The 12,965-nt window shown below is 40.8% G+C and overlaps 2 protein-coding genes across 2 annotated transcripts; both read left to right on the forward strand.

Moving 5' to 3' along the window:
- The first annotated feature begins 1,592 nt into the window (after window positions 1-1,592).
- Window positions 1,593-7,911, forward strand: LOC119905109 (aquaporin AQPAe.a). The gene is made up of 6 exons (XM_038721841.1): window positions 1,593-1,607; window positions 2,068-2,259; window positions 3,249-3,410; window positions 3,510-3,674; window positions 4,018-4,098; window positions 5,210-7,911. Exons 1-6 carry the CDS (start codon window positions 1,593-1,595, stop codon window positions 5,423-5,425), a joined length of 831 nt encoding a protein of 276 aa, XP_038577769.1. The 3' UTR covers window positions 5,426-7,911.
- A 1,871-nt stretch (window positions 7,912-9,782) lies between these two features.
- Window positions 9,783-12,077, forward strand: mipb (major intrinsic protein of lens fiber b). The gene is made up of 4 exons (XM_038722157.1): window positions 9,783-10,261; window positions 10,633-10,797; window positions 10,881-10,961; window positions 11,067-12,077. The coding sequence occupies exons 1-4, from the start codon at window positions 9,902-9,904 to the stop codon at window positions 11,250-11,252; spliced, it is 792 nt and encodes a 263-aa protein (XP_038578085.1). The 5' UTR covers window positions 9,783-9,901; the 3' UTR covers window positions 11,253-12,077.
- The last annotated feature ends 888 nt before the right edge of the window (window positions 12,078-12,965 follow it).

Below are 12,965 nucleotides of genomic sequence, written 5' to 3' on the forward strand. Positions count from 1 at the left end.
CTGCCTTAGTGAGTTAAAAAACTGGATGTTTGATAATTTCCTTCAATTAAATAAAGCAGAGATCCTCATCATTGGCCCCAAGCATTTGATAAAACATATTATGCCGTTCACAGATTTCCTTGGTTTATCAGATCAAGCCAGTGGCAAGGAATCTTGGTATCTGGTTTGACATTGATTTATGTTTTGAGCAGCACACAACAAAGCTGATGCAATCATGTTTTTATCATCTTAGAAACATTTCTAAAATCTGACCTTTTTTAACCTTTAAAGATACTGAGACCATTTTACACGCTTTTATTTCTTCACGTGTGGACTATTGTAACAGTCTCTTTTCCTGCTTGAATCAAAAATCTATTGATCGGCTACAGTATGTTCAGAATTCAGCTGCCAGGCTTTTAACTAGAACCAAGAAACGTGAGCATATCACTCCTGTTTTGGCCTCGTTACACTGGCTCCCAGTATGTTTTAGAATTGATTTTAAGATTTTACTGATTAGATTTAAGGCTTTACATGGTCTCGCCCCTTGCTATATTGCTGACCTACTAGTACCCTACATACCAGCTCGTAACTTGAGATCCTCAAGTAAGGGGCTTTTAGTGGTCCCAGAGACCCGGCTGAAATTGAGAGGGGACAGAGCCTTTGCAGTTAGGACACCGAGGCTCTGGAACAATCTACCCGAGGAAATTAGGTTGGCTGAATCAGTAAACTCTTTTAAATCCCTTATTAAAACATACTTTTATCGAAGAGCATTCCCTGATTTTACCTGATTTTGTTTGACGTATATTTTTTTGACTTTTGTTTCTTGTATTGTTTTATATATGTTTTTATGTTAAGCACTTTCTAACGTTTGGTTTTAAAAGTGCTCTATAAATAAAGATTATTATTATTATTATTATTATTATTATATAGGCATTTGTTCAGAAAATTTGGTCTCTTTTGTGTTTTGAATTTTGCATCATGTGAATTGAAACACTAAATGACAGATAACAATGCTTCTTACTGGCATTCATCTTCAACTTTGAATGACCCACCTTTGTAATAGTGCTCATAATTGTGATCAAGCTATTTCAGTCCCTTTCCATAAGTGGTTATACAATTGTATGTCCTCACTGTAGTGTTTCAACCAGCTGTGTGATTCGTCCATTCAGAAGTCGTGCAACCCTCTGAAGTGACAACAATCACTTCAATTTGAAGATGAGTGAAAGGCGCCTGGTAGTTTGCCGAAGATGCATTAAATTGCTCAAGGTTGAATGTGTTGGAGGAATATTGGGACATATTTCAAGGTTCTTGCGCTGACTAATGTGTGTGCAAGGGAAGACTTGACTTGCTCTGTACTCTGTCATGTTTGAAATTTAATAAAGATAGAGAAAAAAAGGAAGACTTGATAGGGCCTGAGGTGCGGGGTAAGGAGGGGGTGAGGAGAGAGAGACTGAGAGGGGCGGGAGGCTGCTCTCATCAAAGACTCTACAAGTTAATGAGGGACGTAGCAGAGACCCTGAAGCCCTCAGACCCCGACAGCTACACACAAACAGACGGACAGCCAGAACAGACCTACAGAGAAGAAAAAAAAAAGAGAAAAATATTGAATTGAAATGACGTGGCGTGAGGTAAGCATTTTATTTTACATTGGCGTTTAAACCCCTCATGATTTCCAATGTAGTACCTAACTAATCTAACCAACATTGTTTTAAGCAAGTAGGGCTTGTGTATTTTTATTTTATGGCAGCAAAAGTAGACAATGTGTTACAGTGTTGAAATACAGCTTACTAACATGGAGTTGACTTGTTTATGTTAGATATAGTGATGGAATAAGTGTTGTCAATGTGTCCACTTGTGTCATCTTTGACATTTGATAGCAGTAGAAGGAATATCTTAAAAAGTAGATTGATAACATAATCGTAAGCATATAGTATACAACCTTCATCAGGCTTTGTGACTATAAAAAGTATGGATCCCAGCACTAGTTAGGGTTTGAGCAAGATTTTGTTCTGTTTTCATTTACCCCATAATTTTAAAAAAACATCTAAGTATAGGCCATCTTTGTTTATGTCCCCTTTCTCCGAGGAGCTACGTAGTCGGCAGTTCTGGCGTGCCATGCTGGCAGAGCTGCTCGGCACCCTGGTATTAGTAAGCGCCGTGCTGGGTGCCTCTGTGCCAGGCCCCGGCGAGGCCCCCGGGGGACCCCTCTACCCAGCAGTGGCAGTGGGTGCTGTGATTGTTGTACTGGGTCACTGTTTTGGAGAAATAAGTGGGGCACAGGTGAATGTCTCATAGTCACACACTCATTTAAAAAAAAACAATCTTTCTGCGATTGACTTGTTCTTGTTGGAAGCTCTTTCCTGGTGGTAACAGAGCAGTTGTCAGTGGTTTAAGAAGTACTCACATCCTTTACTGGAGTAGAAGTACCAATACTAGACTATAGCAATACTCTATTTTAAGTAAAACTCCTACATTTCAAATCCTACTTCAATAAATATACAGTAGTATTATTAACTTAATGTCATTTAAGTATCAATAATTAAAGTATTAATTTTGTCCTGTGTGGGTGATATTTTATCATGTGACATTATTAGATTGTTAATACTGATGCAAAAATGTGTAAGCAGCATTTTACTTTTAGTCTAAATTACTTTATATACAGGTAGGTAATTAATCGAGTGGTTCCCAACCAGGGGAGTCATAAGATAAATCTGATGGGTTGTAAGATGATTAATGGGACAAGGAGGAAGAAAAAACAACACAAATCTGTTTTAAATGTTTTAGAGTTTTCTCTAGTCTTTGCCTTTAAAAACAATATTGGATACTTTTACCTCTTCGAGCCTCAAACAGTTATTTAATGAAACAATATGAGAAGTTTAGAGGGGAGATCACTATTTGTTGGAACTGCTAACATATCATAGATATCTGAAACATGAGAAGGGGCCACATATGAATCTACTTTTGTTTTTAGGAGTCACAAACCAAACAGGTAGGGAACCACTGGTTTGATCTTATAATCTTATTTGTTTTAATCTGAAAAAATATACATAACTTCAGCTGACAGAGAAACGTAGTGGATTAAAATAGTCCAATTTTTTCCTCTGAAATGTATTGGAGTAGAAGTATATAATGGAAATACTCAAGTAAAATACAAGTACTTAAGTAAATAGCCTTAGTTACATTCTACCACTGGCAGTTTTTATGTTATTTATTTTTCAATATTTGTAATTTTCTTTATATGTAAGCATGTGTTTGTGCTCTCTGATCAGGTGAACCCTGCTGTGACTCTGTCCCTGTTGGCCACTCGGAGGCTGGATGTTCTCAGGGCCCTTGCTTATATCACTGCACAGTGTTTGGGGGCCTCTTTAGGAGCTGGAGCCCTCTACCTGGCCCTGCCACTCAAAACCACTGCAGAATACTTCGTCAACAGGGTCAGTTCTCAGATTGTTAGTGGGTTACCTTTTAAAGTTTGAAACATATTTTCAGAATATTCCTGCCTACCTCTCCTGCTCCTCTTTTACCCGACGCAGGTTCCCATAGAGCTGAATGCAGCCCAGGCTCTGGGCATAGAGGCATTGTGCACCTTCCAGCTGGTCTTCACTGTGTTCTCAGTGGAGGACCAGCGACGGAGGGAAAGCCCAGAACCAGGAAACCTGGCCATTGGATTAGCACACACTGCTGGCGTGCTAATAGGGGTAAGGAGAGCTGTCACACAGAATCATGTTATTTTCTGTCAGAAATATTCATTAAAAAAAACTGTTTAAAGCTGACTCTTCAGGGAAAGAGCAATGGTTGGAGAATGTTAAGGAAATTTAGTCAGAGGAAAAATTTAGCTACCTGCTGAATGTTAAAAGATATATATATATATATATATATATATTTTTTTTTTTTACAGGAATTGGGAAAAGTGATTGACAACTGTTTGTTCAATGTGTTCTCACGTTGTTGTTTCCAGATCTGAAAACCCAATAAAAATTAAAGTGTAAAGAAAAAGAAACATAGCACTTCATTTTTGTGTATGTGCTGTTTTTCTGTCAGGCACGGTTCTCTGGTGCAAGTATGAACCCCGCACGTTCTCTGGGTCCGGCAATCATCACTAGCTTCTGGGAAAACCACTGGGTGAGAGAGAGAGAGCCTCAAAATCCACATCTGTCTTCACTGTCCAACTGATTTTTCCAATGCTAGTCAATTTATTTTATTTGTTATGATAATAATAATATGAGCAAAAACATTTAATGAATAATCAAACTCAATAAACATTTGATGTTGACTGAATTAGGTATAATGGTAGAAAGTAACTAAGTACATTTTACTCTAGTACAGTAATCAAGTAACATTTTGTACTTTTTACTCCACTACATTTATCTGTCAGCTGTAGCTATTGCAATTACTTTTCAGATTAGGATTTAAAACATTTAATACGCTTAGCCAGTGATTACCAAATATTTAAAGATTATGCCAGTGGTTGCCAAACACTTATGACCTTGTATTAAAAATGTTTTGGGAAAAAAAGAGAGATTTCTCCTCTAAACAGCTCACATGGTTTCATTTAAATAATTTTTCAAGACCCAAAGAAGTAAAAACATGATTGAAGATTGGGAAAAAAGTCCCAAAATTATATATAAATGTGTGTTGCAGAAATGAGTTTTTTCTTCTTTCCTCTCATCTCATGATCCCTCCAGATTTATGTTGTGACCCTTTGGATGGGCCCGATCATTAGGTTGGGAACCGATGGACTAAACTACTAAACATATAGAAACACATGGCCACAACTATCAGTGTATGAATGTGTGCAAATGGGTGAATGCGATGTAGTGTAAAAGCGAGTGAGTGGTTGCTGTACAAATACAGAGCATTTACAGATAAAGCAGTTCCACCTCGACCAGCTGCAACAGTAAAATGCTGCTTACCCACAAATGCATCAGTATTTAGAAACAAATACAGGTGCAATCTTTCAGCAGAACAATAGTATTTTTACTTTTAATTCTGTAAGAACATTTAACTGCTAATATTTTTACTTGAATACAATTTTGAATGCAAGACTTTTACTCATAAAGATACATTTGTATTGTTGAATTTCTACTTTTAATTAGTGTCTGAATATTCCTAGATGATATTCAGCTGATTCAAAGTTGTCTATTTGTTGCGTACCCATTTTGAACCGTAAAGTGAAAGCATTCTTCTGTCTAAACACATCTGTAAAACCTGTTTCTCTGTTGCCCACCTTCAGGTTTATTGGATGGGACCAGTGCTCGGTGCTATCCTGGCGGGAGTGTCCCATGAGTTCTTCTTTGCACGCAGTGCCTCTCGCCAGAAGCTGGTGGCATGTCTAACCTGTAAGGATATCGAGATTGTGGAGACGGCCAGCATGACCGGATCATCGCTGTCCACAGTCACGCAGAATGCCATGAGAGCCAAGCAGGCCAACAAACAGGAAAACAACTGATGACACCTACATGAAAAAAACCAAACAGAAATACATTCCTTTTGCAATATTGCAGTGATTTTTATGAAAATGTACAGTTTATCAGTAATGTAGATCAGGCTTGACAGTGAATGGGATAAAAGAAAGGGAGTAGCTGTGCTTTAAGTTAAATTTATCACATATGAGCACATTTACCATTAATAATGTATGGTGTAATACACAAAATCATACAGCTGCTCCCAGTGAGTGATCCAAGAGAGGAAAAAAGTGTTTATCCTATATTTAATATTATTATATACAGTTTTGAGTTTTAAAGTACCTTGTCAAGCATTCCAGTCCTGTGATAAAGAAATACTAAAATGTGAAAGTAGTAATACTTCAAGAGAAATGGTGGCTGTAGCTTAGGTGATAGAGCAACTAAGCAGTTGTCTATTATTTGTAAGATTGAACCCCAGCTTTTCCTGTTGAAGTGTCCTTGAGCAAGACACTGAACCCCAATGTGATTAATCTGCTGTTTAGTTTCTCATTTTGTTGATTTTCTTCTATTAAAGGTCAGAAAATTGTGGGAAATGCCCATTATAATTTGAAAATGAAAATGAAGTATTCAAACATCTTGTCTGACCAACAGTCTAAAACTCAAAGATATTAATTTTACAACAACATAAAGCAGAAAACAATGAGCAAATCCTCACATTTTAGATCCTGGAACTAGTAAATGTCTGACATTTTTGCTTGAAAAATGACTCACGCAATGTTCCTGTCAGAGTGTAACAATTATTGATCTGAAACAAAGTCTATATATTGGTAATACAAGATTTATTCCCTATAACAGCCACATTTTATGAGTTCAGTGTAGAATCAAAGTAAATAGTAGACTAACTGCAGCAGACAGATAAATGTTGTTAAGTAAAAAAGTACAATGTTTCACTATAAAACACAATGTAATAGTAAAATGGAAATACTCCATCAAAGTACCAGTACCTGAAAACCTAGGAAAACATACAGTATCTTGTTACTTCCCACCTCCTGTGTCCTGTAACCTAAGTTAGTAAACACAAATATTTAAATGAGACTATGTAACTTTTGCTGTTGACATTTATGGGATGATGGTAAATGCTATAACATAATGTCATAGTAGCACAAGTAGAGAAGAGTGAAAAGTCTGCAAACTAACTCATTCATCATTCAAACATCAGTTTAATAGCACTATTTATGTAGAGTTTGCCCATGTTAGCTAACATTAGCCACCATTAGCTTATGCTCATATCAGACTAGTGAGGCTGTAGCAGCAAACCCCCTCAGTATATTAAGCTGAGTGAGGGTGTTTATTGTTGCTCATGAATTCAGGTATTTGTTTGTAAAGAATGTGTTATTTCTCCTTTCAAAGTCACATGGTCTCACTAACATGCGTTGTGTGCTTGCGGGTGCCCTACAGGTCCCTTTTCTTTTCAAGAGACCACATTAAATATAAAACCTACATGTTGCTCAGGTGCGAATAAATAAGGCAACAAAGGGAAGACTACTTTCAAGCGATCACTGAGTTATCCTTTTACTGTCCTTCCACTAAAACATTACCAGCCCATTCTGGAGGTTCACAATGTTCCCCGGATTCTGACTAAAATTAGTCTTTGCTTTTTGTTGCACATGTGGGGAGAAATTAACGTGGAAGCTGTATTTTAAAGGGGCTGAATGTGACCTCTGAGGTCCTGGTTGCCTGCCATTAGCGTATGTGAAAGTGCAGCCAATATTGTGAGATTCCGTATTGTTACTTTCACATTTGCACATCATTAGAATATATAATTGAGACTCATTGAAATCCGTCTGAAAACACCCTCATGTTCACCATTTTCAGTTGCATCCCATATCTGTGGATGCTTTGAAATGCTAAAGAGGTCCTTGCCCTGCATTGTAGGTTCAATGATGCTCTCAGTCAGTTCGACATCGCTCTCATGTCTGTGCCTGTTACCGTCCATCTCTTCGCCGAGGCCTCCTATTCACAAGCAAATGGACCTTCATACCTCTGTAATGGCTGTACAGAAAGAACACCTTCAGTGGAAATAAGCTTTGTAATTTAAAATGGGTACAATGAGCGTGTGTGTGTGTGTGTGTGTGTGTACATGCGTGTTTGGGTGTGTGAGAGACAATTTTGCTTTCATGGAACCTTTTTGGCAAACGATGCCATGTTGGTCAGTTCACCCAAATTATACAAGAAAATTTTCCCAGTAGTGGCCTTGCCTTGCAGATGAATTTGATTCAATTTGCCTAAGTTTTGCGATATTCAACTCCACCCAAGTACACCTCATACCACTAGTGGTAAGTGAAAAATATGTTTTTGGAATTTGGATGAACTGCCACTTTAAAACCAATACTATTTATTATATTTATTATGTATTAATATTGATAACTGAGGTCAAATGTGTTCACTGTACACTGTATTATCTGGATTTGACAGCAAGTCTAAAATAAAACCATGTTAGCAATCAGTATCACTATAGCAGTGTAATTTGAAAACACACATGCACAGTGCACACATACTCATACATAAACTATTTATACACACACACATCGTGCACAACAGCAATAACTGCCACAGTGCTGCCAGCATTTTGCATTGTGTGTTTTCTAACATGTATAAAAGGGAGTTAAAACGGCAAGCTCAGCATTCAGCATTCATCATCCCCCTCTCTCACCCCCACCCCCAACTCCCCAACAGTGATGGCTCTCGACTGGTCAGCGCGATGCCTCAGTGCTGTTCTGTAAACCCACCGTCCCCCCACATCCCTGCTGCCTTACTGCACCTCTCTCCCTTTCCCCAGCTCCACACACACAGAACTTTCAGGGCCTTGGTCATTCGTCCTCATGCAACACACACACACACACAGGCAAACACACACTCTCACGTTATGCAAACCTCTGCCGAGCACCTCCTAGAAGCCCCTGTCACAACAGAAGACACAATCTGCTGTGTTATGTGAATAATTGTTGGTTCATTGCTTGTGGCTCCGTGTTTTTCCACACTTTCCTTTCCACTGTTTTCCCTCTCCGTTGCTGTTTTTCTCACCTTGCACATGTTAGTTAGATTTCTCAGCTAGCCTACATGGTGTTGGCTGTGGAGCAGTGCCAGTGGCAGCTCTGAGCTCTGAGGCAGTGTCAAGTTCTGTTCTTAGTGCACAGACTTCTGCAATGATCGCTGCCACTAGAAAGAGACTTTTCTTTTCCTCCTCTTAAAGATTGCTGATTACTATCAGCAGGGCTAGGTGATATAATTGTCTCCAGTTACATTACACAGTTGTCACCTATAAACGGAAGCCACAAATGTAGTTTTAGCATTTAGCATTGCAAATTTAAGACAATGCTTGGTTAGCTCTTACTCTTTTGCTTTAGTTTAATATGTATTTTGTCTTGTCTCCGTCCATACGTAGCCCACATGCTTGTTACAGACAATGGTTTCACAGGGTCAGGCATTTCAGTGTATGGGTCAGTTCAGCGCTGTTAGCTTTGGGCACTTCCGTCCGGGGCCCCAACTGTATTATCTGCATGTGTGTATACGTGTATGTGTTTGTTTGTGCGTGTGCCTGTCTTTGTGCATGCATGTGTGTCTTCTGTCCTCGTCCATCAGCATTTGCGACCCCTGATTATGACAGTTATGATATGTCAACAGATGACATACGCCCCAAAGAAAACTTTCTCCTCTTGGCTCCAGCTTCTCTTCACTGTGGCTGTTCCTCCTTGCTCCCCCCCCCGAATATAAGATCCAATATTTCCTGTTGTTTGTTTATCCAAAATCTCTCTTCTTCCAACTAAATGTCTTTCATGTGTTTGCACTCATTCTTGCTTTATCTGTTTCTCTTCTTGGATACACTGCCTTTTCTTTTGGCCTTGGTCTGTTGTAGGGGGGCGACAGAGGGGTTAAGTTTGTTTGATTTAGGATGTCCAGCACTGCCGCCCCCCACCCTTCGCCCTAAAGGGGGATTATGGCGTCACCTGGGGCCCCTGGGGGGGTATTATAAAGCCCCTGTCTGGCCCTCTCCCCTCCGTCAGAGAGGCTAAAACGTCCACCGGACACTCTGTCTATCCCTGTCTCTACTTTAGAAACACCCCTTTAGCATTGATGCCCACCTACTCTTGACAACTCACCCCACGTGAGATCTCCACCCACACTCCCACGTTATCTCACACCTATGTCTTTGCGACAGGTGGACAGAGGTGGCAAGCGAACGCAGCTGAGTTGACTTTACCAACCCAATTCACTGCTTGGTAAAGATCCGTTGAGTGGATTCGTCTGTTGACGTTCTGAAATCCTGTTTTGTCTTTGACCTGACTCTGTCAGTGTTTTTGGTCAGCCGAGTGTGCTGACTACAAAAGGGAGATCCTTTTTTGTTATTTTTGGCATTTGAAGAGGACCTAAAAGGTACACATTAACTTTTCTAGATTCACCCTGATTTGTTTTTAAAGAATCTTCTTCATCTGGTGGAGAGCCTCAAGTGAAAAGTCACCATGTGGGAGTTCCGGTCCATGAATTTTTGGCGAGCGGTCTTTGCAGAGTTCTTCGGGACCATGTTCTTTGTATTCTTCGGCATGGGCGCTGCTCTGCGCTGGACCACCGGGCCTCATCATGTCCTTCATGTGGCCCTGTGTTTCGGGCTAGCAGCTGCCACCCTCATCCAGTCCATTGGCCACATCAGCGGCGGCCACATCAACCCTGCCGTCACCTTTGCCTACCTTGTTGGCTCACAGATGTCTCTTTTTCGCGCCGTTTTCTACATAGCCGCCCAGTGCCTGGGTGCTGTAGCTGGAGCTGCTGTGCTGTACGGGGTCACACCTGGCAACATGAGAGGCAACATGGCAATGAACACAGTAAGGACCCACTCTGGATGTTTCAGAAAACAAATATTGCAATGTTGGGATAGGTGAGGTAGAAGTTTTTTTGGATACGGTGATCAATGGGATACATGGCATACATTGTAGAGTTCATGAAATTGTTAAATTTGGTAAAGGAGTCCACTAGCATCAGTTCCTGGTCACTTCAGTAAAGCATTTTTTAGTCCAACCAGGCCATCTAGTGAAATCATGGTTTAAAAGACCTGAAAAACCAAATGTCAAATGTCAAATTATTTCCAGTCATTCATAATTTTTCAGAGAAAAAGAGAAATTAATTTCCATATGTACCATACAGCTCTTAGACCATGATTTCTTTGACTTATTTTTGTCCACCTGTGTGTCTCCAGCTGCAGCCTGGCATCAGTCTGGGAATGGGCACCACTGTGGAGGTTTTCCTCACCATGCAGCTTGTGGTGTGCATCTTCGCCGTGACCGATGAGAGGAGAAACGGACGCATGGGATCTGCTGCCCTATCCATCGGCTTCTCCGTCACCATCGGACATCTCATGGGGGTGAGACACATGGAAACATAGATATTAAATAATAACCACATTTATTTTAAAACCCAATAAGTAACAAGTGTCTTGTGTTTTAGATGTACTACACCGGTGCTGGAATGAACCCTGCTAGGTCCTTTGCCCCTGCTGTGCTTTTCAGGAACTTCATCAACCACTGGGTAAGACCTGCAAACACACTGAAGATATCAACCCCAGCAGGAATCAAAAATGACTGGAAACTGTGTTAACTGATGAATGTTAAAACTGATGTTTGCTGCCCACAGGTGTACTGGGTCGGGCCTATGATAGGAGGTGCCATGGGCGCCCTCCTGTATGATTTCATGCTGTTCCCACGCATGAGAGGTTTGTCCGAGCGCCTGGCCACACTGAAGGGCAGTCGACCCCCTGAGAGCGAGACCCAGCAGGACACCCGTGGGGAGCCCATCGAGCTCAAAACGCAAGCCCTATAAACCTGCCCCTGCCCCCTTTTCCGACTGGGGCTGAGGGATGAGGGACAAGGCCCTGAGCTACGTCAGTCCCACCTCCACTGCCCCCACCCCACCCCCCATGCCTTCACACAACATCACACAAGACTAACCCAAATACTCACATCTAGACTAACAAATGATACAATTTTTCCAGTTCTACTGTAAAAAAAACGACACATACACAGGTTCACAACCTTCAACCTCAACACACAACAAGACTCCTCTACCCCCCAGTCCTCACTCTGTATTCTGACCTGGACATTGTGTTTTTGATAAATGGTGACCAGAGCCTGAACCAGCAGCTGCCTCGTCTGCCTCCGTCTGCCTGCTTTCTCCTTCCAGCCAGGCCTTCATCTGCGACTCCAAAGAGTGTGGAAATCCTTTAATTGTGCAGAGGGGTTTGAGGATATGGGTGTTGGAAATGTTGGGAGACCAAGGGCAGGATGAGGGAGAGGTGGGGATGTGGGTATGGCATGAGAAGGGTAAGAGGACATGGGGCAGGTGAGGATGGAGTAGAGGGGTAGGGGTTGGGGTTTGAGTAGGGTAGAGAGGGCAACACTCTGGGCTTGTGGTCATTTCAAGTTGGGTTAGACCAGTGAAGATGGGCATGCTTTTCATTATTCATCTGAATTTATCTCCATTTTAGTTTTTGTTTTTTAGGTTCATTTTGTTTTCTGCACTTCAGACACAAGACGTGGATGTATGATACCATTAGATTTTACCAGGGTTTCACTATTTTCAATCACTACATTTTATCTGTGGGTTTGTGTTTGTGTGTGCGTGTGTGGATACTTCTGCAGTATGTGTGTGTGCAAGTGTGTGCGTGAGAGTGAGCGTGTGCATGTGTGTGTGCGCCTGCCCGTGTACAAGTGAGTGTGTATAAGTGTGTATGTGTGTGATCAAGATTGCAGATACAGTAAATTTCGTTTTATTTTCATTACCACTCTCCTGTTTCGTACCATTAACTGTGTTCATTTTGTCATCAGTTTTCATGAATGTGAAAATGATCATTTCTCCTCCCCTCACTGTGGTATTTGCTATGATATTCATTTTTACATAAACCATCTGCTTTTTGTTCTGAACCAGCGCAATCAAGAAAGAAATGTTGTATCCCAGACTTTGATAGTAGGTCTGGTCACCGCAGATCAGCTGCAAGCTTTACATTGAGTCTCCTTTTATTATATGATCCTTACTGGGAGCACAAGGCGTTTCAATAAACATTTCAATGATAATAAACATAAAAAGCTGATACAAGGTTTGGGTCATTTTTGTTCCTTTTAATTTAACATTTTGTGGAGTTGCTGCCGGGCACTGAGGAAAATATGAGCTGCAATAAATACTTTTGGCCAGAAGAGGGCAAAAATAGCACATGTCAGAGTCTCCCATAAAAACAATTGAATTTAAAGGCAGAAGTTCACAGTGGTGAAACCTCCCTGAAGAAAACGATTGCTGTTATAGGTTCCATTAGTTTGAGGTATGCCGGGAGATGTAGTTAAGGGAGGGGTTGTTTGGGTAAAACAGTGTTTACCCAAAGGCGGACTATTGCTGGTGTTTGATAAGAAAAGTTTAAAACTGACACATTTATCTTACACTGTCTTCTGTTCTTGTGCATCACAGCTGATAAACTGCAGTATGACTCCACCTCCAGAGCCCTGACAAAACAAAGACAGTAAAATGGTCAGTCTGGTGATGATC

The sequence above is a fragment of the Micropterus salmoides genome, unplaced genomic scaffold (assembly GCF_014851395.1).
Source record: "Micropterus salmoides isolate LMB-PRFRI ecotype aquatic unplaced genomic scaffold, ASM1485139v1 Ms_hic_scaffold_16, whole genome shotgun sequence".
Lineage (NCBI taxonomy): Eukaryota > Metazoa > Chordata > Actinopteri > Centrarchiformes > Centrarchidae > Micropterus > Micropterus salmoides.